Genomic DNA, 25,095 nt, shown 5'->3' on the forward strand with positions numbered 1-25,095 from the left:
GAGAGGTGTGGGTGGCCAAAAGTAGCTTTTTATACACCTTTAGTGGGTGGCCGGGTACGAGACGTGTTCAGCCCCTCTTCCCCCTGCAAGCGGCCATCTTGGAATCCTCTCACCCAAATGATTTTAAGATAGGGCAGTACAAGTGACAATAAAGAAATGCTTTGCAAATGTGTACAACGAAATGATCAATGATGGAAGATTTATTCCCCTAGTACATCCATTTGGACAGAATGCATTAAACTGCATTATGCATGAAAGACAATCAATCTCTGAAAAGCCATGAAACATTCTGCATTTGGAAACTGCTATGTAAATTCCCCATAACTGTCTCAATATCCTCATATGTCTCAGTCGCCAGACAGAGCCTCTTCCTACTACCGAGACATCCTTTTTTTAAATTCATTTATAAAGTGTGCAGCAGCTAGGGACATCGTGGCACCGTTACATAGATCGTGCGCATCAGTTACAGGTGGAGGACTTATACAACGCAGTTACAGTTCATGTTAGGATGCTGGTAGTTGGTCTTAGTTCGGCAGTTGATGTTAGATGAACATCCACGTTTTGAGGGCTTTGCAGAATGCCTTGTATGATTGTTCATCTCTGAGTACGGGGTGGCATGGAGTTCCATTGCTGGGCCGCAATGAAGGGGAAGCTAGCACCTCTTGCTTTAGCTCGCCTTACTTTGGGAACTAGGAGACGGTGGGCATAAGGGGATCTTGTAGGTCTAGATGAATCGGCTCTGACTATATTCTGTGATAGATAGATTGGGGCTGTGTTGGCCAGGCATTTCTGCGTGATGGCTAGGGCTTTGAATAGGACCCTTTTCCTGATGGGTAGCCAGTGGACATCCCTCCTGGCTGCTGTGAGATGTTCCCTTCTTGGGATGCTAAGGGCTGCTCGAAGTTCATTATTTTTGATGAAACATAGTTTATTGAAAAATGTTGCCGCGGTGGCAGTGAAGCAGACATTACAGTAATCTACCCTAGAGCATATGACGGCTCTGGCGATGGTTAGGCAGCTCTCGTAAGCCCTAACGGTTTGGTCGCATTGAGAAATTTGGAGTAGGCTGCAGAGGAGGCTATGGCGCTGACTTGGTGTGACACAGAATGAGTGGTGTCTTGGTAGTCCCCATCTGTAATGTATCTATGTCGAAGGAGGTGTATTGTTTGTTGAGTTTTTTTAGTGTCGCCAGTGGCCCTACCAAAAAGATTTCAGTCTTGTCCCCCATGAGGCAAAGGCAGTTTGCCGCCATCCAAGCTTGAATGGTAAAGTATGCTACATTAATACCTATGCCCTCACTGGTTCCTGCTCTTTCTTGCACCACAACATGCACTTTCTCCTTGTCTAGCTCCAGGCTACTCAACACTTCTGCTGCACCCTTCTAATGTCCTCTATAACTCCAAAGTTGCATGAGGCAGTGTCCAGCATTGACTCTAGTAGATTCCCAACTATAATGCCCTTCTCCTCCATTAAGTCAAGTTTTGCTTGCCAGTCCTCCTTAGACATACCCAGAACCACTGGCATAAGGACGCCTTATGCCAGTCCTGCCTCCTCTGCCTCTCACTTCACGGTCCTCTCCTGTCTCAGTGGTAAACCCTTTGCTGCTGAAAGCATTGCCTCCTCTGCCTCAGACTCCTTCTCCTTGCCGTATGGCAGTGACAAACTCTCCGTCAGCCTTGCCGCCTCTCCTCTTCCAGACACATTATCCCAATGGCACTCACACCTCCGCACCGCCTGCTCTGATTGGGCACACAGCATCTGCAGGGCTCAGAACCACAAGAGGCCACCATTCTCCTGTAGGACCTCCACCTGACAATTAATATACCCATCCCACAAGAAGTCAAACCTCCCCTTTGTCCTCTCAATACCTACCCAACATCATCATTTCTATGCCCTTCTTCTTATGAAGGACTAACACACTAGACAATAACAACAAAGATAAATGACTGATGCAAGTAAACAAATGCATTCACACAAGGTTCTCCGACACATGGGAGAAATTAACTTAAACAGGAATGTTTTCTTGTCACGTGCAAATGGGAAGGTTTTTTAGGTTTCACAAACAAGGAGTAATACAAAAGAGGGCAGTGTTTATTTCTTTTTTCCTTCTTGTTTGCTAAATGCAAGGTAAGGTAAACAAATGGAATAAGTCACCCAGGGCATAGTATAAAAAGCACAAAGCCAAAAACGATTAGGAATACAAAACGTAAAGGTTTTTTTTTTAAAAAAAAAGTATATTTAACTTTTTGTGGTGATACAAAGGGGCATCGGAACAGGGGAAAGGACAGCAAACCCGTGTTCAAGAGAGGGCAAAGTAAGGGTATAAAGGAAAGACGGCAAAGTTGACCCAATAAACACACACACAGGCAAAAGTGGGCCAGTAAAGACCAAAACACATTCAAATCTAATACACTGTGAAGAAACATCACAAACCCCTCCTAAAGCTGCCAAAACGTCTATAAAACACAATCTGCCGCATCACGACTTTGGCGGTAACCCTTAAATGCGGTGGTAACGCTATTACCGCCGCATTTAGGGGTTCACCAAATCACTGCTTCGGCTCTGAGCTGGATGTAAATCCGCTGCATTTTTGCTGATTTTTGGTGCTATTACCGCGCGCTAATACTGCCGACGGTAGTAGTGCCGAAAATTCCCCATTGGGCCCAATGGGGAATGGGGAATTACCGTTCTGCCAAACCTGTGATCCGCCGCTAATAGCGCTGGGGTGTTTGGCGGTAACACTAATAGCCCCAGCTGCAATACCGCCAGGGATACTGCCCAACTCGTGATGAGGCCCTATCTCCCTGTATGTGTTCTTTTCTAGGGGGTTGCTGTTGGCATCTACGAAGGAAGTGTTGTGTCTTAAAAAATATTGTGTGTTTCTACACATTCAAAGGCTGCACTGAAGTGAAGACTCTTTGTACTGTAATTTCCTCTTTTGGTTAGCCCTTAGCTCCTCATCTGACTTAATCTCAACTGCCTTCACTTGCACGTTTGCAATTCCATTCACTGCAATGCTGTCACCTCTCAGCTACAACATGTCTATTTGTCCAGGCCTTGTCCAGTTTCTTCAATGTGCGGCCTCTATGTTAGGGAGAATTCTCTGTTTAGGCTGAATTTCCTAACCTAGTGAGTCCCCCAGCAGCTTTGCTGGATTTCTGGAGTTTGTTTTTTTCTCCTGCCAAGAGTGAGACTCTTTTTCTCCCACTCTTGGACATGATGTGTGGTGTTCCTTTGAATGTTAATGTGTTTCATGTGCTATGGGGTCTTTTACTCCATAGGGTCTCATATGTTGTTTTCTATGTGTGTTACACCGCACCGTCCGTGCAGTAACACCGGGGTGGCATAGTGACCCCCCACCATAGACTCCATACCCTGGGACTGACTACTGTCTCCCAGGGCATGTAAACTCACCATTGGCTTTACTAGTCCCAAATTACTAACAGAACCAGTACAAACCATCATTTTGTGGACGTACTGGTAGGGGCAATTCGATTGCCCCTGGGTCTGTTGTTCGAGGGGGTACTGTCCCGTCCCCCCTCGTCGAGTTTTGGCTGGTGGCAATGGATACTACTTTTTATATTCAACCGCGAATATATCTCTATGGGATTTTCCCATTGTTCGAGGCTTATACTTTTTTAACATAGCCTCTAACATACCGCCGGTTTATTTATTTAATATTAATTCACCGGTTGGTATTTTCTGCCAGAACTCGGTTTTAAAATGGCGTTTGTGTTCGCCTCTGTAACTCCAAACCAACGGTCGAGCCCTTTGTTCCACTTTTGGCGGGCTTCTACACAGAAGCCCTCCAAAGTGGTGCCACTCTGTCTGGGTACCACAGGGGGTGTGGGAGGGGGTTTAGGCACCCTGGACTGAGTTGCCTGGCAACTCAAGTCGCACTCTTGTGTGATTGGCCCAAGTGGTGAGCCGGTCGGCTCACCACTTAGCATGTTTGAATGACAGCTAGGCTGAATGAATGGGGGTTTCTTGCATAAAAGTAGGGCTTTTGGGACTGGAACTTCAGAAGTCGGCACAGGACCTGAAAATCCTACGAGGGAGAAGCTGAGCCGACCTGCTACGACGACACCATCGGTGGAGCCCTGCTGAATCGACTCACCACTTCCCGACGACAGAGGAGATCTCCCGGCTGGAGAGTCTTCTTCCCTTGACCGGTGGGAACAACAAGTTTACCTTCTTTGCTCGCATCCCAGGACGTCTTGTGGTCGAATTGCCCGTGCCAAGCACCCCGGCAACCGGATAGCCGCTTACCACTGGACCGCGAATAAAAGAACCGGTCCTTTTAATTGAGAACTCCGCGGCTGGTTTCTTCCCTGGCAGTGCAACGGACTCCTGTTTTCCTCCACGACGAGATCCTCTCTTCCCCCGGACAAAGCACCTACTTGCACCCGCTGCCAGGAACAACTGCCCCCGCTGGAGCGTTCTCACCATTTTTAAGGTACCGTGTCCGCCAGGACTCCCTTTCTAAAGATTGCTACAAGGTAACAATAATCCCTTAACTTTCTGGACTGGGCTGGCCGCCTTGACCATCTAACTGGTCCCTTTCTATTGGTCCAACTCTTTCTGAAACCCTTGCGGGACTTTTGGGCACTTTCAACCATGTGACCTTGGACACATTTCGTCCGGAGCCTCTTAAAGTGGGTGCGGCCTTGTTAACTTTGACTTTACGGTTTTAATCTGCCTTCTTCTCCTACTGTGTTCTTCTGAAAGTGTTGGGATCTGTTTCTATCTTTGCTCTGCCTTTCTCTCCCTTTTTAACCGATTGATTAGAGTGCCATCTTCGTTAAGCGCTCACCGCTGTCTGAAAATAAGTGTTGTTTTACTTAAGACTTGTCTAAATAATCGTTGAAGGGAGTGTATATCTTTTAGTGACCGTGTTTTTGAACTGCTTAATATTGGTGCCAGTGTGTTTAACTAGATGTGTTTTTAAATAAATAATTATATCTCTTTTACACCAAGCTCTGGTCAGTGTTTGCTTGTGCTACTGTATCTCTGTACCTGTGGTGTATACTCTATATGCTGCCTAACTCTTCTTGAGAGAAGTCTGACTGCTCAGCCACAGCTACCAGGTAAATCTGGGTGGTACAGACTGCTACCAATTGGGTTTACTGCCAATCACCTGTAGTCTTAACTCTTTTGCAGTGGTCCCAGAGGGAACTGCACAGGTTTCTGCCTAACACTCTATGACATGGCTTCCATTCCCACCTTGTGAATTGGGCCTTGCTCATTCACATTCCAGCAACAATTGTCTCTTTACTACTCTATAGAATGTTGACAGTGGTGCATCAGTCTCACAGCTTTACGAGCTGTTTTACTACTTAATTGCTTAGTGCATTTTTTAATTAATGAATCCTGGTTCCAATAATTGGTGTCAGTTGGAAAACTGAAATAAGAATGTTCAGGATGCAGACTTATTCTGGATAGAGGCGTATTTTGTGGACGATTTAAGATGTCATTTATCTGAAGTAAGATCAAGTGCTACATTATGTTCTACTTATATACAAAAGGTTCTGCACATATGCCCATTCCAAACGGAAATGTTGATGTGGTTGGGGATCCGTTAAATGAATTCCATGAAAGTAGGCCATTTATTATTTTGACATAAAGTACTTCAATTGGTCTTCTTCATCTCCCCTATTTATCTTTTAACATATTATCACTCCTGCTTGCTTGCTACTTAACATAACCAGCAGGCAACTGTGCCCGATGTGGCCACTTTTATAATAAAACAGCTTGTGCCCATCAATTGTGCATTCCATTATCATCTAATCAAACAATATACAAATTTGACATATTACACCCCATGTAATTAATATCCTATTATTCTAAGACAAGTGAAAGACAAAACCTCAGACTGGAATGTTCTCCGCCTCATCTATTTATACTGATGCTATAGTATGCTATCGGACTGTGTCCACATTCTTCTTTTATTTCTGAAGCCAATTAAGCAATAGTGCTAACTTCCTACAAGTCTTCTCATTTTCTGCCCCCAACAACCCTCCCATGCATACAAAAAAAGACTACACACTCCTTCCCACTGGGAACCATCCTTAAACATGAGCAGTTGTGATTTGCAGGCAATGCTTGGGATATGCAATCTATCTTCTGCTTATAATTCAACACGCACTGAAAATATCGATCATTTTTAGTTTCATATTTCATTGGATTATATTTAAACAATATTAGATTAATAGGGATCTACGCTATAGCTTTACTGTAATATATTTAATGGTTTATAGTATAAATAAAAAGACTATTTAATTTCAGTGGGAAGCAAATTAAAACATAATACTACAGGCCGATAGGGTGAGCAAAATGAAAAAATAACATCCATGAGCTTAAAACTTGTACAGTATTTATATGTCTTCGAAAAACAAAACAATATAGAGGGGTAAATAGGCAGATGGGCTTTTTAAATTAAAAACAGACAGTAAAACACTCAGTCTCCCTTCCATAGACAAATGCCTCTGTAAGTAATACCAGTTTGCATGAGACACTGCGCCACTGCATTACTTGGTCACAGAAAAGCATATTAACCCTTTGAGCCCTTCCAGGATGAGATATTGCGCCTCATTATAAGATGTGCGGAATGGGTTTAACGGCGCCGGTAACGGTGCCGGCGCCGTTAAACCCACTGCGCACTATTACGAGGTTCCCTCGTGGGACCCGCTGTGGACCTCTGGTTTATCCAGACGTCCATAGCGGGTTCCTCGAGGGAACCAGGGAGCTAACAACGGGCCCATTATGAGTGGGCAGGTTGTTAGCTCCCTCCCCATTCCCATTGAGCCCTATGGGGGCTCAAATGGGAATGGGGAAGGACCGGGCCCGGGTCCCCTGAAGGAGGAATTACCGGGCCCTCCAAACTCGGAATAGCCCGGTAATTCCCCATTCAGGGAACCCGGACCCGGACACGATTTTGGAGGCAGCCATGGTGCTAATAGCACCATGGCTGCCTCCAAAGTCGTAATGAGGACCATTATCTAAGATTGCAAGTGAATATAGCTGTAGCGCAGTAAACAATATAACTGAAAATGCAGAACCTATCTGGGTCTATCTTGCTTTCTGAAGAGTTATATTGCCTGCTATGCAGTGCAGTGGTATACTTTGGCCTTATGTTTATTTCAGACAGCAAGTAGCCTCATATGAACAATGCCTGGCTTCCAGTCATCAATCTAGTCTTGCTCTTTGTAACAGTTGCTGCAGAGTGGCAAATAGCTGCACACAGCTCCCCACAGGAGTCCATTTGGGGGGCTCATTTTGGGGGATAGTTTGCATGTTTACATTTACTTAATTGCAGTTCTCCAAAGTGCCAGTGATGATTACTTCAATGAAAAGATAATGATGCATAATACCAGTCACTCCCGACCTCCCCCCCCATTTAAAACATGTATATATTTATATGAGTCTTAAGGGCACTAAAGTACTTAATTTCATTACATAATTCAATATTTTGCAGATAAAAACTAGAACATAAATGATACAGCTAGAAGTAGTGCTATTACACCAGCTGGCCAGACTATGCGTTGACTCTTCATGTCGTCCACACTCAACCATGTGCCCCTATCGGCTTTGCTTACCTCTACTGTCTGGACAGTTGAACTGAACATAGCAGGGCGTTGGAGAAACACAACCTGCTTTGTGGCCAGATTCCCTTCACTGTGGGACAAAAAAAAAAGGTCAGTTAGCCTTCTGGAAATCGTAGACCTGTTTCTTTAAAATTTGAATGTCTGCTATTTTCATCACCAGAACTTGCGCTTTCCCAATCGCTGGGCCTCTAAAAGGAGCTCCCGAAGGATGGTATGTGACATCGTTGGCCAACCCCCAGGATTGCGGTGGGCAGTCAGAATGCATCTAGAGAGATGCAAATCCCCGGCTCTTGTGTTGTTTTTATGTATACATGACAAGGTACGGATAAGGAAAGGCGCTTTGAAACTACTACAGTGGTGAGTCAGAACATCGCAAAAGCCTGTTAACATAACAATAATTTCAAGATTATATCACTTCTTCCAGCTGGCAGCTGTCATGTTTTAACCAACTTTAAAATATAAATAATCATGTTCCTTATCTTTGCGATCAAAGGTTACCAGTGACGTCAGGGATCACCCAATAGAAACACAATTGGATCAAGTGGCACACATATCACGTTTAAGAATACTCTATGTGTTCTAGCGGAATGTTTTCAGGTCCTGGTTATGTAGTAGTTCAGGTCCCAATGCTGATAGGAAGAATCCTCTGGACCTGCAGAACCCTAGCATCTGCTGGCAGCAATGGAGAGCCAATGACAGACAGCAAACAACACTAATTACTGCAGATAACAGTCTACAAAGTCTCAGTCGAGTACAGCAAAAGGCGGTAAAGTAGAACAAGTGTTATTGAGGAGACTTCCTGAGCAGCATGGAAGCTGAGGTGTGCTATGATCTGTGCCACTGAACGGAACCATCCTGTCCTGGAGTCCCCCTGAGCGGGTTTCACAGCAGACAGAGGGCCAGACCAGCCAAGGATCTCTGTTCTACTGAACAGGGCGCTTCATGTTTATCGCACCATGAACTAAAGAGAAGGCGCAGGCGCTGGCTTTTGCACTCCTCCACCAAGTTAAACGATTGCTTGCACTTCGAACCAGCTATACACTGCTTCATGCCCTAGCTAAGGCCGTCACCTGCTTGGCCCGAATCGACTGCTCGATGCCGGGACCCGGTTCTGAATTACTGATGAGTCACAGGCCGACTCTGACCAGGGGCTACAACCATGGCTCAGCCCAGCTAGCTCTCGTACGGCTGCCTCATTGACCTGCACAACGGCGCCCCCAATGTCACCTCTTCGATGACCGTTGCCCACCGACTCGAACCGCTGGAGCATCACACATCGATGCCTACCAGCGGTTAAAGCTGACTCAGCCTGGCTCAAGTGCAAAGCAATCCAGGGACCAACCACCCTGACCTCCGCCATTGAGAGCACCCCTTATGCTGCACAGAGCGACCACATTCACCCCTACTCAGCGCCCACCAAGAACTGACTCCAGGTACTGTTGACCCTGAACTGCCTCTTCGGTCCACTTGAGCCCTAGAGACTGGTTAGTTCATGATCACACCTGTTTTCACCATCGACATATCCTTTTTGTGGCTAGCAATTCACCTACCAACCCTGGAACTACATTTAGAATGATAGTTTCTTCTTACATCTTCTCTGTTCTTCCTTTGGGGTAGGTTTTTGTGCAGTATTTTCTATTCATTCTATTGCAGGTGGTGTGTTTAATTTAAGTATATATATTTTTATTGAACCTTGATTGGCCTGTGATCCTGTGTTGTTTGGGTCACTATTGGTTCACCTTCAAACCCCTCTTAAGAGCATAGCCTTTCCTCGGCCCACATTACCACAAATGGCAGAGGAGGTATATCTCTTAACTGTCCCCGTTTTATCTGTATGTTTTAAGCCATATTGAATTATTTGGCTTTGTTAGCATTGAGTCTGGAATGGTTCAAGAGATAACATTTTCTGACATAATTAATGATTTTGCAGTATGGAAGGAAATATATAGTTTAATCTTTGCAGTCTCTCAGGCACATCAGTCTTGGGCAGTAAAAAGCATATACTCACAGCGTGCTTCTCATTTCATTCTTTCTATGGTTACTTGAATGTGTTTGTCTGCTGCGTGGGCATGAACTGAAATGCTAAGTGAATGTTTATTATTACATGCCTTTTTGTTTTCTCTGCTGCCAAGTAGTGTAATGTTTTTCGAAGAGCATGTACTTTGGAAACATTCATACAGAATAGCATGGTCAGGTTGAACTGTTAGGTTATCCTTTTATTAAATAGATACTGGCATACATATAGTTGTCCTTTATTTTCTTTCAAATTGAATATATTATTCGAAAAACAAAGTTAACATTTCTTCAATATAGCATCCTCTTGGGGAAACATGTCACAGAGATGTGTAATGTTTATATTGTATGAACAATTAGATAATCCATGTAAAGCCTAGACAAGTTTCTGTTGAATTTGACTCAAGGTATGTACTCCCATCATTCTGAGGATTGGGAGGGGGCTTGGGTTTTCAGTGAGGGGTGGGGGTTAACATGGGTTTGTGGGGTTGGAGTGGAGTAGGGCATGCATTTCAGGTGGGTGGGGTCCAATGCTGTCTGTGCCCCAGGCAGGGGGGGGGGCAAGGCTGTCTGTGCCCCAGGCCACAGAAACTATTAAGATGGCCCTGCTTGTCCCCCTAAACTCTTTGGTTGGCTACCTGACTTTTGGCTAGCCCCTTTGTGCAAGGCTATTTAGGCTTTGTCCTTCCCCTGCTTCTTTGTTCCTGCTACCTGGAGGTGGTAGGTCTGCTGAACTGCTGAAGGATTTTTCCAAGGAATTCCTGCCCTTTTTAAACCCCTCAAATCGCAAAACCTTTTAAGTGCAGTAGCTTGTTATATTCTCATTTGTGTTTTTTCCCTCACTCTCCAGGACCAGCCCGTGCTTCCTCAAGACTCCTGCTGTTTCCTCACATCTGCTATGTCAAATCCTCCACTTGGAACTGTTTTACCCCTGCAATCTACGATTTCTTGACAGGATCATCTCTTGGCTGTGGGTACTGCTGGTGTCCATTGCAGTGCTGAGACGTCACCATCCTACCCATTCTTCAGCCTAGGATTTGTGAGGTGCCTCCAGTCATTGTTCGAGTCCTTGGATCGTTTGCTGCTGTGCTGCCTTCATCTTCTGTCCACCGAGCCACCAGGAGCCGTCTTTGTGGGTTCCCACGTTTTCTTGAAGTCTTCCTAGATGGATTATCCACTTCTGGCTTGAAGGTCAGTGCTGTGCAAAGGGCCTTTGTTCCTTTCCTGGGTCAGTGAGCTTGCCGCTGGCTCAGGGTGTAATGCCCTGGGAACGGAATCCTGGAAACTGCACCTGTGGAAAGTAGCTGTTTATTTACTGGTTTCTTTCATGTTGCTGGAGCAGTTTTCAAACCAGCAACATGAGCACCTACATTTGGGCTGTGGGGGCGGTGGGAGAATTATTCATGGGCTGGGCAATTATTCATGACCCCCAGGTGTCCCTCTGGGATAGGGATTCTTTGCAGGCAAGCCCTATCCACATTTCCCATAGATTTCTTTTGGCGGCCCTCCTGCTCCGCTGATTCTCCCTTTGGGGCTCTGGGTCCATCCTTCAACCTCTGGATCATCTCCATAGGGTCTCCTCTGGAGATTACTCGCCATGGAATACGCACATGTGGGGTAGATCTGACTTATCTCAACTAAAGCGGGTGGCCCATTGGCTCTTCTCCCATTATATACAATGAACCTGCTCCAGAACTTTGAAAAATGGACTCTGGGCTCCTTACCTTCCCCTGGACATTTTATCTGGATACCTTAAGTGTTCGGGGAGCTCTGGACTAAATCTGATCCTTTTAATACTTACCATGGGTTTTTTATTTCTTTTTAGAGGTCACTCTCTGCATTTCTTCAATTGCAATGTATTTTTAACATTGTGAATAACCTTGGTAACATTGTAATGAGTTTTCCCTGAAATGTATGGACAGCGTCCACAGAGTTCCTCCCTAACATGCACTTCCTGCCTGCAGCCCTCTATAACCCCGCCCGCCAAATCCTTGCAGCTGCACCATCAACAATCTAATATAATTGTATCAATGCAACCTCGTTTGTCGTATCCCCCTTTTCTTGCGCAGTACTTGTTCACGCTATAAAACACAATGCACAATTTTAATACATACTTACATACCTATAAACATGCATACATACATGCGAACAAGTAAATGCAAATAAAATGTAATCTGTGACTTTTCAACCAATCACTGGTATTCATCCTGTCATTTCTGATGCTTTTTAAATGTAATGTCTCCGTGTCAGGTTCACATTTCAGGAACTTGGATATAAACAGTTGTTGCAGATGGACAAAAGCGCCTTCAACCTTGTCAAATAGAATCCATGATCTGCCACAAAGAGTTGTTAAAATGCTGTGCAGACCAAAGATGACATGTTAGAATATTCGCAAATGCAATCAGTGAAAGTAATCCGACTCCTATGTAATAAAAACAGGGATCAAAAACATAAAACGGGATACTGAATGAAAGCGAACCATGCACAAACGGAATTATCTTTATTGCATGGTTCGTAATTCTGGTAAGACTTTGTCCCATGCTTAAATTGGTCCTAAACTTAGGGGGGGATTCAGTTTCACTTCATTCCATTAGCAGCTGTGCTGCAGCACCTGTTCCTCCTAGACACCACAATGAAATCTATGCGCATTTCTCCAAATAGTCCAGCAAGGATTGTACCCAACAACTGCCTGTTGACAGCCTGGTAAATCAGCTGCTTCTTAGCCGAGGCTGAGAGGATGTAACTTCAGGGAGTCAAAGCAAATAGGGCCATTGGTTGTGTCCAAAACGCAGGGGAAGTTCACATGATTAGGACAAGGCATTACTGGATTCTAGAAATACAAGTTCAAGAGTTCATGATGAGCGCCATGTTTATACATATATTATATTGTAAATTAGAGCTGAAAATAGGTGTTGTATGCACCGACCCCTCCCTGATATCGCCATGGAATCTCGTCTATGCTGAATGTCTTGCCACTTGCCATGACCCACCCCGCTAACCCCATCCGCCATCCATCTGCCAACAGGCTATGTGCATCTGTCTACACATGAATACAAACCTAAGAGACATTCTGGGTGACAGTGCCTGCTTGACGCCGGTGCCATATCGATTCCATTGGGCATCCGATTGTTCATATATATAAACCTCGCAGAATGATTTACAGTATTGATAATGCATGTATTTTATTTCTAAAAGCAAGGATCAGCACAGAAGAAATGAGGGAAGCAAACGATTTGGAGGGTACTGCATGGTGAGGGAATACAGCAGTACACAGAATTGATGGTATGACTCAGGGGCAATTTGCAAAACTTGAATAATGCAGAGTGTTGTTACAGTTTTCATTGAGAGAGTTCGGGACCTGGTTCCAAAGAAGGTGGTTCACCTGCTGTTTTGGGTCTGGATGCTTTAAACTAGGATTCCAAGATACACAATGTAATGCAGTAGATTTTAGTTGTTGAACTTCTTTCTGAATTAAAAGAGGCACCGGATAAGCCTGATCGGGATGAAAGTCATTCCAGATTCTGGGGGCGTAGGCAGAGAAGTCTTCTCTCTGAGTCTTTTTTGCAGTTTTGGGTACACGTCTGGTCAGGTATGGTATTGAGGGTATCAGGTAATAATGTCCCCATATATAATGTCCCCATACATAATGTCGATGGTTAAAGTCATTGGCGACATTATATATGGTGACATTACGTATGCGGACGGGTTCTGGGGATGTCCCCTGCTCGCATTTTAAAAAAAACAAAACGGTAATGTCTCAGCAAAAAGCAGCGACTTTTTTGTCAGGGGGCATTTTTGCGGGGACATTATTACATGGAACCGCATTAAGGTAGTGCATCTTCCAATGGGTACTGGCAGCTTCTCTGTGAAATTGGCAGGTTCTTTAGACAGTTCAGCAGGTGTTGAGCAGGATGCGGTGTAAGCCAAATTAGCGGAATCAGGATGCTAGTCGTGTGTACCGCTGCGAGGGGGTAACAAGGTCTCTTGATATATATATGAATATATAAAAAAAATGAATATAGATTTATATAAAGCGTGTTTGGGGCAGGGAAGAACAAAGACATTTACCATAAACTCAAAAAACGTGTTTGCTTTCTTCAAGAGCAGAGATGAAAATAATGGCGTCACTAAAGGAAGGAATAAAATCCTATGTATGAAAAGAGGCAACAACATTTCAGATGAGAACATGTGAACTGGCTTGTTAAAAAAAAAGAGAAACAGGTCTCGCATATGAAGTTGTTGCTATGTATGCCATGAAAAAAAGATTCAGCCTCTTTCTTCAGGAACATAAAACAGGATAGGTTTTAAATATGACATAGATATATTTTTTTTTCAGTGTAACATTTTATTGGCATTTATAAACAACAGAGGCTTCATTATTCTTTGTGACATGCTTTTGAGTGAAACATAGTAAACAAGAAAAAGAAAACATGCCTCAACTGAGTTAAAAAGAACAAAAAGACAAAACGAAAGGGGAGAAAAGAATGGGGGGTGAGTTCCGGGGTGGTCCGGGGGAGGCGTCACATCAGTCTCAGATCGAAGTTACAGGGTATGGGTGCTGTGGTTGCGATGGGGTAGGCAGGCATGTGCGCTGGTCCAGGGGGCCGCTAGGATGTTAGTCCATTTTAGTTAGCGGAGCGCTGGAGGTTGTCTGGCCACTCCCGGGAATCTTTCCACAAAGTCCAGGAATGGGCCTCAGGTGCGGTGAAACTTGTTTTGGCAGAGGAAGTGGAACAACGTTCCTGTGTCCGGACATAGATGTATTTTACTTTGGTAGATGAAGAGAGAACATTGAAAGGAAATGTGTTATATTAATGCTGAATAATTGCATCGGTTTGACACCGCTTTCTCTAAAGTGGAGCCTTCTTGCCAATAGTAGGAAACTCATGTGGCTGTGATCTGAAGGAAGAGGTGCCAGGACTGTCAATGGAAGTATAGACATTCCAGGATGAAAGCATCTTTCTGTCTCTGACAGTGGTTACCTGAAATGGCCTCCCTCCTACAACTGTTAAAGCAGAAGCATGGCTGATGAGAGAGGTTAGGTGATGAATGAGGTCCTGGACCTCAATGTCCACTAAGGGAACCAGCAGGGACCCAGGAAGAACAAGCAACTTTTTTCTAACTTCTGTACAATGGGCCTTGTGGAGGCTGGCAGGGTTGTTTGCCTCTGCACCATGGCAGATACTATCTCTTTGTACCCAAGAAAGAATGTTTCGAAGATGGTGGATTTGCCAGAAGCACCAGGTTGCACCCTTTATGACTCAGACTGAATTTTATTGATGGAAATCATTGCTTGTTCATTGATATGGCTCTCACCCATAATGACTCACTCAATGATAAAATAATCAATTATATGCAATACTTACTAAGACAGCTTCCATAAATGTGATCTACTCAATAGGATTCAGTAGGGTCAATGGGTATCCTCCTGGTCTCCAGTCCTCTAGCAGATATGAACGAGGGACTCATGATCGTCTTAATAATCAGTTTAGGATTGCAGGCTTATTCAAACAGACAGGTAAGGTGCACACTGCTTTTCATGGGATAATAATGTAAGAGTTCCTTATAGGGGGTTCCTTCTCAACATAACCCCTAATACGAAAGTAAATCAAAAGAAGTTATCTCTGGGCGATTTACTTAGATTGTGTGTCTCTTGTCGCTTTCCATACAGCCACAACTCTTGTGTAGAATAAATTAACCTTATTTTGTGGCTATTTTCTTGACTGTGCCAACGATGGAAATAATGTGAATAAATTAATAAATTATTTTCATTGACATTTTAATGACTCTTGTCAAATAAACTTTTTTGAAAAATAAATGATTGTCTTCTTGATACATTTCTTATTTGTAGTTTGTAGACGCAATTTATTGATCATTGAGTCTGTTTATGCTGCATCTCTTGATTATTTTGATTGTTTAATCATAATCCAATTGTAATCATTGCATCCTCTTTTTTTTCTCTCGATTCCTCAGATATCTCTTTTTAATTAATTCTTCTGATTCCTTTGACGCCTCATTATCTCTGGATTGATTTTATTCCTCTACACGTGTTTCATCATCTAATTTGTTTGCTCTTTAGGAGGTTTTTAATGTCCCTAATAGTATCAGAAGTCTGGGTAGAGTAATCCAGAGCGGTAGATTTTGCCGTTCCACGTGGAACAGCGGAATTGATTACAATTGGGTTATTATTAAACAATCCAAATAATTGTTCTCAGCTCTTTTATTGCTGTACAAAACTGTACTAGCTGTTTCAGAGTCTCTTTTTAACTCTCCCATTTGCACAGCCTACACAATTGGCCAGCCATTTTGTCTCTACTATGTTTGGCCAAAATGTCTCTTTTAGGAAAGAGATTTAGTCTAAATCTCATATATTGCGCTCAATAAAAGCTGTTAGGGAACTAAATATTGAGGTAAAGAGTTTAGACACCGGCCTTTGGGTGTCGACTGTGCATACATTTTGTAAGACTGCCTTTGCTGCTGGGTCTCTATCCAATCTTTTGACCATAGCTTATTTTTTAACCAAAGTTGGATTTGAGACTAAGACTTCTTCCAATACACTCAAATCCGCCAAAATTGCCCGACAAATGCTTGTCCATTCTGTTAAAGTAGGCTCAGAGTTGTTCAATAACGCATCCGTAAGTATGCGGACACCCCGCACTGGCTCTATTGCTATACACCTCCGGTATAGCATGAAGCTTTTCCAGACTACCATTGCATACATAGATGTGAGACTCAGTTCCGTTCTTATCACCTGAATTGGGAAGCACCCTGGAAGTGACAGTACTTTTTTTCCAAAATAAACTCTCCAGCACTGCCCACGTTTCGGCTTGGAGTAAAAAAAAGCCTCTGCACTATAGGTCAAAATTGGAATCACTTTCAGGCGATAAAAAGACACTACGGGAGAAAGGAGGAATCTTCCATATCTTTTTGAGATAACTCTCGCTTGGGACGCCAGGTTTATCGCTTTGTTTGTAAAGTCAATTCCCTCGGGACGTCTTTTATGCTAGTGTTCAGATGCATCCCCAGATATAAAAAGAATTTAATCCTTCGCAAACTCTCCCCTCCAAAGAACCACTGATGTTTGCATTTTGCACTCCCTGTTGTTGGCTGTAAAATCAATACTCTAGATTTGGAAGTATTGATCTTCAAGCCGTTCTCCTTAGGCATGCAGCGTGTCATGCTGCCTTTGTAGCCCTACGATGGTTTGGACAGTAGTCTGTCTAGGAGAACCCCGTTGATGTTAGGGGGAAAGCTTCTTGCAGTTGTCAGTGTTTTGTGCAAGTCCAAAATAAATACATTGAACAGAGCTGGTGCCAACGGGCATCCTTGCTTTAAGCCCATTCCTGTTGGAATTAAATCAGAAAGGGTCCCTTTAGAAGTGCCAGAGTACAAACCCTCTATTGGCTCCAGAATGCCTCTTGGGCAATCCCAACATTTCAGTTTTGCCCCAAAGTCTGTCGATCGATCGATCGTGTCAAAGGCTTGTGCCAGATCTATGGAGGCAATGTATGTTTTGCACTTTTTCCTCTCTGAATGTGCTTTCAATATATTTATAAAGAACACGTTCAGGAACACACCCACTCCTATTATAAAACCAGACTGCAAAGGATCCCAGTTTCCAGATAGAGAGACCCACCCCAAAAGCTCCTTCAACACAAGTGCTGCAAAGAATTTCCTGACCACATCAAGAAGGGCGATGAGTCTTGTAAATCTTGGGGTCTGACCCGTCGCCCTTCTTGGAAATCAGTACCACCACCAATGTTTCCCAGGATGGTGGGATACTTCCCACCTTTCCTATGTAACCAAACAGCGTCAAAAGAAACAGTGCCCATTCCTCTGGGTTTTCTTTTAGTATGACGTTGGTTATAGCGTCCGGACCTGGCGCTCTAGATTAATCAGGTCCCCGATGGTATCCAAGTCCACCGATAGGTTCCATTTCCAACTAATCGGACCAACGTACGCTGGTCCTCCCACTCGGTTTTCCAAGAACAACAGCGAGAAATACTCAACCCATACCTCAGCAGGGACGGCATTTGTTACCAGGGCCTGCTAGGGTCTGTTCAAGGAGTTTATTAACTTCAAAATGTCGTCCATCCTTTTCGTCTTGATACGGTTGAGCATTAGTTCTCCATTGTGCTGCAACATCATGTGTTTTCCCCCCTTTAATCCAGTCGCAGTATTTCTGCTTTAATTTTCTGCTAGAGTCCACACTCTCTCCATTTCTATTTTGCTTGAGCCCGTTCAAATCGGCGCTTAAAACTCCTCTAAGCCTTCACCAGTTCCATGTCATAAGCGTGCAAATGAGTGAAGGTAGCCTTCTGACCACGTTTTCTTGATTCAGTAAAAATCATCAAGAGCTTAGTGTAGTCTAGCACAGAATCTACTTGATCATTGGTAGCTCTCTCTGCCTGATAGGTGAATCGTTCAGTCAGACATGTTATATTTTAGTGGTATATAATTAGCCTGTTCCTCTTTGTAGATGAAAAGACTGCAACCCACTATGGATATGATTCCTTTCAGGAGGACTCTTGTCCAAATGTGTGGATCCCCTTCTACTACAGGCCCTCGAGGCCAGCCCCTTCCGCCTATCTTCCAAGGTTGAGAATAGGGGGCTCACCCATTCTGACTAACGATTTCGGCTCTTTACAAAAATGGGCTGAGGTGTTCTTCCATTTGAGGAGAGCATCCCATACTTTACGTCCTTAGTACACTAATCCACCACTTTGGTTTACCCACTGGTCCTTAGTGGAGGTGGTTCTGTCAGTTCTTGTACTTTCCCACCACTCTGGCAAAGGCGGCATTTCGATGTAGAGGCGACCCGTGTCTAAACCTCGAAGTGTTCCCTTTTTCTTCCTGATGGACAGAGGTTGTTGGTGATGGCAAAGGTATGCCTAGGAATGGTCTTCAACAATGCATCATCTTTTAGCTGGGTCCGATCAGGCAACCGGTCTACCCAAAGATCCTGTATGACCTCCTTTGCTGCTTCCCGTCCACACACTTTGCTCGTCTGGGAAAGGGTACGTTCTCGACAGAGGCATCTCTTTGAACTCAACGTCTCCAGTGAAATCCCCTTTGATAGATGTTTCTCGGTCCCATATTGAATATGTTGAGATGTTAATTAAGTCCCCTTTACTAGGTGTTTCTCAGTGCGATATTGAGTATGTTGAGATATTCATTAAGTCCACGGACGAACAGGCCGATTGGGGTTCCTGAAGTTGGTCAACGTCTCTCACTACTCTTTCCAAGATTGTTCTGTTAGGAGGATCTGGCTAGCGCGGAAGCTGTCACGGTTGGGTTTGCCGGTAGATTCAAGTTGGCGCGAATCATTAGGTTGCGGTTTAGACACCAGCTTTATTTTCTCCATGTAACATATTAGCATTTTCAACCCTTTTTCAACACAAATGACACCCCCCCCCTTTGGTCCAATCTTCGTCCTTTGTTTGCCCCTTTTCTCCCTCCTTCCATATCCATATCGTCTTCCCCCTTTGCGTCTTGATCCCCTTTTGAATAATACAGTCCCTTCCACTTTGGGGAGTCCAGCAGACTCGTGACCCTTAGGACAGTTGACCGGGCTGTTTACAGTAGACCGAAGAGTCTCATTCTCCTCAGGCACCAGATCCCCCTGGCTCCTTTCTGTAGGAATTCAAACACCAGGGACCAATCAGCCAAATACCTTTGGTGGTCTCCTTGCAGGGAGTAAGTTACGAAATTCCATACTTTTTCCACCCATTTATGTTCTGTTGGAGGGTCTTTTGATTTCCACTTTTGTGCAATTACCAGTGCCCCCGCCATCATTAGGATCACATAAACCTTGCTTTCTGCCTTCATCAGCAATTCGTCCAAAACTCCTCCCAAGCCCGTCATGACCAAACCTCTGTTGCCCCTTCCCTTCACTCCCAGGGTTACCTCAAGAGCCTATTGAATTACCCCCCAGTATGTTTGGATTCAAGGGCATTCCCACCAGATATGTTTCCAGGTTCCCTCCATTCCACATTCCCTCCAACATGAGTTAGATACTGTGGGATACAGTTTATGGATTTTTACCGGGGTTAGGTGCCATTGTGACATAGGTTTTAGCCATATTTCCTGGATTTGTAGGGTCCTCATAAGTTTGGGGATGTTGGCCCACAGTTGTTTCCAATCTGTTTCTTCTAACTGTTGGCCTGTTGCCCCTTCCCAAGTTGCCATTTATCTCCTTTGACCTGGTTCCTCCCCCTGTTTGGTGTGTGTGTAGATTTCCCCATTTATATGTTTGTCCCCTGTGTCTGGCGATAGATATTTTTCGAAGGATGTTAGGGTTTGCGTTGCTAATTCCTTCATTGGCGACTGCAGTAACCAAATGTCTTATTTGGGTATATCCAAACCTCTCCCCTTCATCCACCCAAAGTCCATCTTACATTGGATGAAGGATTTAATTTCAGTCCCCTGGAACATATCTCGGATTTTGTGACATCCTCCCTCCTGCCATTTGCCAAATCCTTTTCCTCCCGCCCCCATTGAAAACTGCGGGTTGCAAAAGACTGGCGTAAATGGGGATTGGAATGAGGTAATTTGGGCCCCCCTAATTAGGTCACCCCAAGAGTCTCCCACCACTGACCCTATCTTGCTATGGTACATATTTGTTGGCCTATCCTCCTTTGGTTTCCATAGTACCTCCTCCAAATTCTCTCCTACTACTGCCTTATTCATAGCCCTACATATTGTATCCCGATTATTACTCAGCCAGTCTCTAATCACTCTCGGTTGAGCCGCTAGGAAGTATACTTTAAAATCCAGCTCCCCTTTCCGCCCCAGTTCCTTGGCATCATCATTACCCTTCTCGCTATTCTCTGCCTTTTATAGTTCCAGATGAATCACCCCCTGTTTATTTGGAAAAGCAAGAAAAAAGCAAGTGGGGACTTGTATCAGGAGAGCTATGAAATAGTACAGTAGTTGAAAGGATGACCATCTTCAGGGTATTGATTCTGCCCATCCATGTTATCGCTAACGGGCTCCAATCGATCAATTTGTTATTTATGGCTTTTTGCAGAGGTAGGTAGATCGCCAGATAAAGCTCCTCTTTAGTTTTCATTAACTTAACTCCAAGATATATTATGGCCTTCTCGACCCATCTACACAGAAGTGATTTCTTAAACCCACTCTCTATTTCTCTCAGTGTTTTGAGGTTCAGGATTTCTAATTTGTGGGTATTTATTTTTATCCCTGCTACCGACCCAAACTGCTGCATCTCCTTCTCCATGGCTTTAAGGGAAACTTCAGCGTCTGTTATCGTTAGCAACAAATCATCTGCAAAAGCGGCTATCTTGTAGTCCCTTCCCCCAAATGGTATCCCCGTTATTCCCCTGCATTGTCTTACTCCGGCCAATAGGGGCTTGAGATGAATTGCATAAAGTAATGGCGAAAAGGGGCATCCTTGTTTTGTGCCCCGTTGTACTCGGATAGCTGCCCATTGATTGCCAACCGTAGGGATGGATTCTGATAATTGGCCCTAATCATTGCTAAAAAAGTTTCCTGGAATCCCATCTTCTTCTTGGTACGGATCAGGAACGCCCACTCTACCCTATCAAAAGCTTTTTCGGCGTCTAAAGCTATAAGGAGGGCAGGAATGTTCTTCTTGTTTGTTTTCTCTATAAGATGTGCTATCCTTGTATTGTCACTTGTCTGTCTGCTCCAAAATGAAACCTGATTGGTATGTGCTAATGATACGTAGCAAGATTCCGTCTGAACGGTTCGCTATAACCTGTGTGTATATCTTTGCGTCGACATTGATTAACGCAAACGACCTACACGAGTCGCACATGGTCAGGTATTTGCACCCTTTTGGGAGTAGGAGCACTTTCGCCTCTTCCATGGTTGGGGTGATTTGCCCCACTCTCCCAAATTCGTTTAAGAGTGGCACCACGTGAGGTATTAAAGTTTCCCTAAAAGTCCTATAAAACTCTGAGGTGAAACCATCTGGGCCAGGAGACTTGCTAAGGGGTAGTGATATTATGGCCCTATGCACCTCTTCGTCATGATAGCTTGTTCCAGACCGTCTCTTTCCAGTTCTGTTATTCCTGTTATGCATTTGTCAATGTATTCCTCTTGTCTTTGCTCCGACGGATTTTCTGAGCTATATAGGTTGGAGTAGTATCTAAAGAATTCATGACAAATGTCAGCTGTCTCTGTATTCAACCCCCCCTTTCCAACTTTATCTTTAGAATAGTTTTGGCCTTCTCTACATCCTAGCTAGAAGCCTGTTTGTTTTATTTGCCTTGATGTTGTATTTTTGTTTGAGGAATAGTAGGGAGCATTCTGCAGCACTAGCCTGTATTATTTACAGTTGGCCCCTTATGGCCCTATATTCCATTCTTACTTCACCACTCGCTCCCACTCCCATCCTGGCCATTACCTTCTTCAATTTTTCTTCCAAGTCTTTTTCAACTAGTCTGATTTCTCTGTCCCTTTGGGCTTTGATAGCTATGATATTCCCCCTAATCGTGGCCTTGAATGCGTCCCACCTCGTCTGCATGGAAGTATCCCTACCATTATTATCCCCCATAAAACCTCAATCCCTTCCCTAATCTCTTCCCTGAGATTGTCGTCCTTAAACAAGTATGTGGATATCTCCATTTCCAGAGTCCTAGGGGACCTAATCTCCTGCTGATTGTCAGCGTAATGGGTGCGTGATCTGACAAGCTTATTGCCCCCACTTCTATATCGTACATCCTTCCCAACAGCGCGCAAGATGACCAAATGTAATCTATCCTAGAGGACAATCTGTGAACATGTGAGAAGAATGTGTACTGCTCCTTCTCCCCTTCCCTTTCCCACCACACATCCACCAATGCTAGCCTTTGGATTTTCTCTACAAGTTCTTTCGAGGGCTTGCCCTGCACACCCATAAGTTTCCTGCTTCTATCCTATTCTGGGCCTCAGGCCAGATTAAAGTCCCCCGTCAAAACTATGGGGCCCTTAGCAAAGCTTTCCAATTTGACCAATGCTTTTTGGATAAACCCATCTTGTCCCATATTGGGTGCATAGTTAGTAGCAATTGTATATCCCTCCCCTCTCCCCTTTAAGTTCAGGGCTGGGTATCTCCCCTGGGTATCCCTCTCGATGTCTGTGGCTATAAGGTTGAGATTATTGCGGAGGGCTATCAATACCCCACTTTTCTTGATCTTGTCGTTGGAATAGTAAAGTTGATGATAACCCTGTACTCCCATCCTATTTCTCTCCTGGCTCTGTACATGAGTCTCTTGTATAGCTATTACATCTGGGCCTTCCTTCCGAAGGTATCTTTCCACTTTCTTCCTTTTTAAAGGGGAATTCATTCTGTTAATGTTCAAGGAGATGATGCTTAACTTTCCTTTTGTATCCATTATCCTGGGGTAACATCGATTATTCTGACTCCTCCTAGGCTCTAGATCGGGCCCTCCCCCCACTTAGGATCCTCTGTCGTCTGATTATTCCTGGCTCCGTTGCATCGCTTGGGGGAGTTGTAGTCTTTGCTCCACCTCTTCTGGAGGTTACTCTCTTGGGGCTTCCTTGCCCCCCTTCCCCTTCCAGGGTATTGGAGGCTCCTTCCCCTTGCTCCTAGACATATTTATTCCCCTCCTGTTCACCAAGTGGGGTCATTCCCTCACCAACAATCAGCACCCCAATGGGAGGCCTCCTCCTCCACCCCTTTCTTCTTTTGTGTGCCGTTGTCTTATCCAGATCTTTTCCCTTATGTATTTTAAGGGGCGGGGGAGGTGTCAGGCGCAAGCTTGCCCTGCTGGGGACTAACTGGCTAGGTAACTTTTACTTGTAGTGAGGGCCGGTCCCCAGTTTCTCTCTTGGAGCGGGCCCGCTTCTCTTGATGAGGCCGACAATTGGGCTTCCTCTCTCCCCAGCTTATTGCATGCCTCTTTGTGCCACTCCAACGTGTGGCTATGTGTACAATGGTGGGGTACATCCCCAGTACAGGCCTTCTGAAGTCCAGAGGGTCTGCCGCTGAGCCCAGTTTCGTGCGGTCACTGCTTGCGGCCTTCTCCACACTGGTCTTGGTTATCTCCCCTTATCGCTCCCTGGCCAGTGCAGCGAGTCTCTCAACTCCCAGGGGCACACCCTGCTCATCTCCGCAGTCCTGGGGTTGGCCAAATGTGCATCTGCTCCACCGATTGAGCTCCAATCTTCCTCCTTCGACCCCCGCAGTCACTCTGATGATTCCCAAGGTTCCTCCGTCTCTCCCGCTTACCGCCAAGCCTTCTCTGATGCCAGAGCAGTGGTCGAACTGAGCGGGAGCGGTTGGGAGCGGTGCTCCTCTACTTTTTAAAATTATGTTTTACAGCTCCTATACTTTTATTTTAAAAAGAAACCGTTCCAGAATGGTTTCGTTTGAAAATAAAAGTGTAGGAAGACGTTGCATCTTGCACTTTTAGTGCACTGCACTGAACGTTCCCTAAAACAGCAGGTGCAAGAGTTTGGGGATTTGGATTGTGTCTGGTGATGTGGTTTGTGTGGAGTGGGTGCAAGCCAGCAGGAAACATAGCTCCACTACTTTTTGTACACTCCGACCAATGTCCCAGAGGGAAGTCTGTTGGAGCGGTGACCCTTCCTCTGTGCTGCGCTGGCTTCAGCAACGTGGCTGCATCCTCTGCTCCACCTCCTCTGCTTCTTGTCTCGGCAAATTTACATCGGCTAGGTCTGCACCGCGGGGACCCCGCTCCCTGCTCCGCTTCCTTCTCTCCACTGCTCTCGAAATCGGGTCAGCCTTTGGGGAGTTGTGCGGGATCCGGCTTCTCCTGCGTCACTTTTATCTTCGCTGGGGGACAAATGCCAGTCTCCACCTGTTCTTCCGCCGTTTCTGCTGGACAAAATGCCCGGGGAGAGTGTTTTCTTTTCAAACTTCCCGATTTTTTGGTCCCGAGGTGCGGGGTAGCATCGATTACGGTGCTCTCCTGTCGGCAGCCATCTTGGAATCCTGGGTTTGATGTTTAATCTGCTGGGTGGAATTCCTCTTTTGAGGTTGCTCAGCTCCTTTCCCTCTAGTAAAAATAGTGCATTCTTTTGATGCTGCCTGGTGGTTTGCCGCCTCTTCCAGTTGGACCACTTTAAGTTGTTGCCCGGCCTCTGGTGTAGCCAAATTCACAGGCTCCGATGTAGTATGCTGCTTTTCAACTACATCTTGCAAACTCATTGTTTCCAGAGTGCTGGGGTCTTCGGTTGTCTGGTCGGCTGAGGTGATGTCCACCACCTCCTGTGGCATTGACAGGGTCCCAGTGTTACTGATCGTTGACGCCGGTAAGGTTCCTTGTGAATCACACAAGACATTAATTTGGGATGGCTTTTTCTTCCTATGCAATAGCCACTGTTCCGATTGTGCTCTGCAGGCTTCATTTTGATCTTTCGGTTGTTTAGGAGCGTCTTCCTCTGTGTGTTCAGCTGATGATAAAAAGGTCGGCAAAGATCTTCTCTCATTCCTCTCCTGAATAATAGGCTCCAAAATGCTATGAAG

At 44.8% G+C, this 25,095-nt stretch overlaps 1 protein-coding gene across 1 annotated transcript in view; it reads right to left on the bottom strand.

The window, feature by feature from the left end:
• Positions 1-25,095, bottom strand: part of RFTN2 (raftlin family member 2) — a 483,996-nt gene that overhangs the window by 57,305 nt on the left and 401,596 nt on the right. Inside the window, exon 8 of the mRNA XM_069615738.1 lies at positions 7,596-7,674. Coding sequence (XP_069471839.1) covers positions 7,596-7,674 — 79 coding nt within the window. The remainder of the gene's footprint in view (positions 1-7,595; positions 7,675-25,095) is intronic.

This window comes from Ambystoma mexicanum, chromosome 9 (genome assembly GCF_040938575.1).
Source record: "Ambystoma mexicanum isolate Mex_15411 chromosome 9, UKY_AmexF1_1, whole genome shotgun sequence".
In the NCBI taxonomy this organism is placed as follows: domain Eukaryota; kingdom Metazoa; phylum Chordata; class Amphibia; order Caudata; family Ambystomatidae; genus Ambystoma; species Ambystoma mexicanum.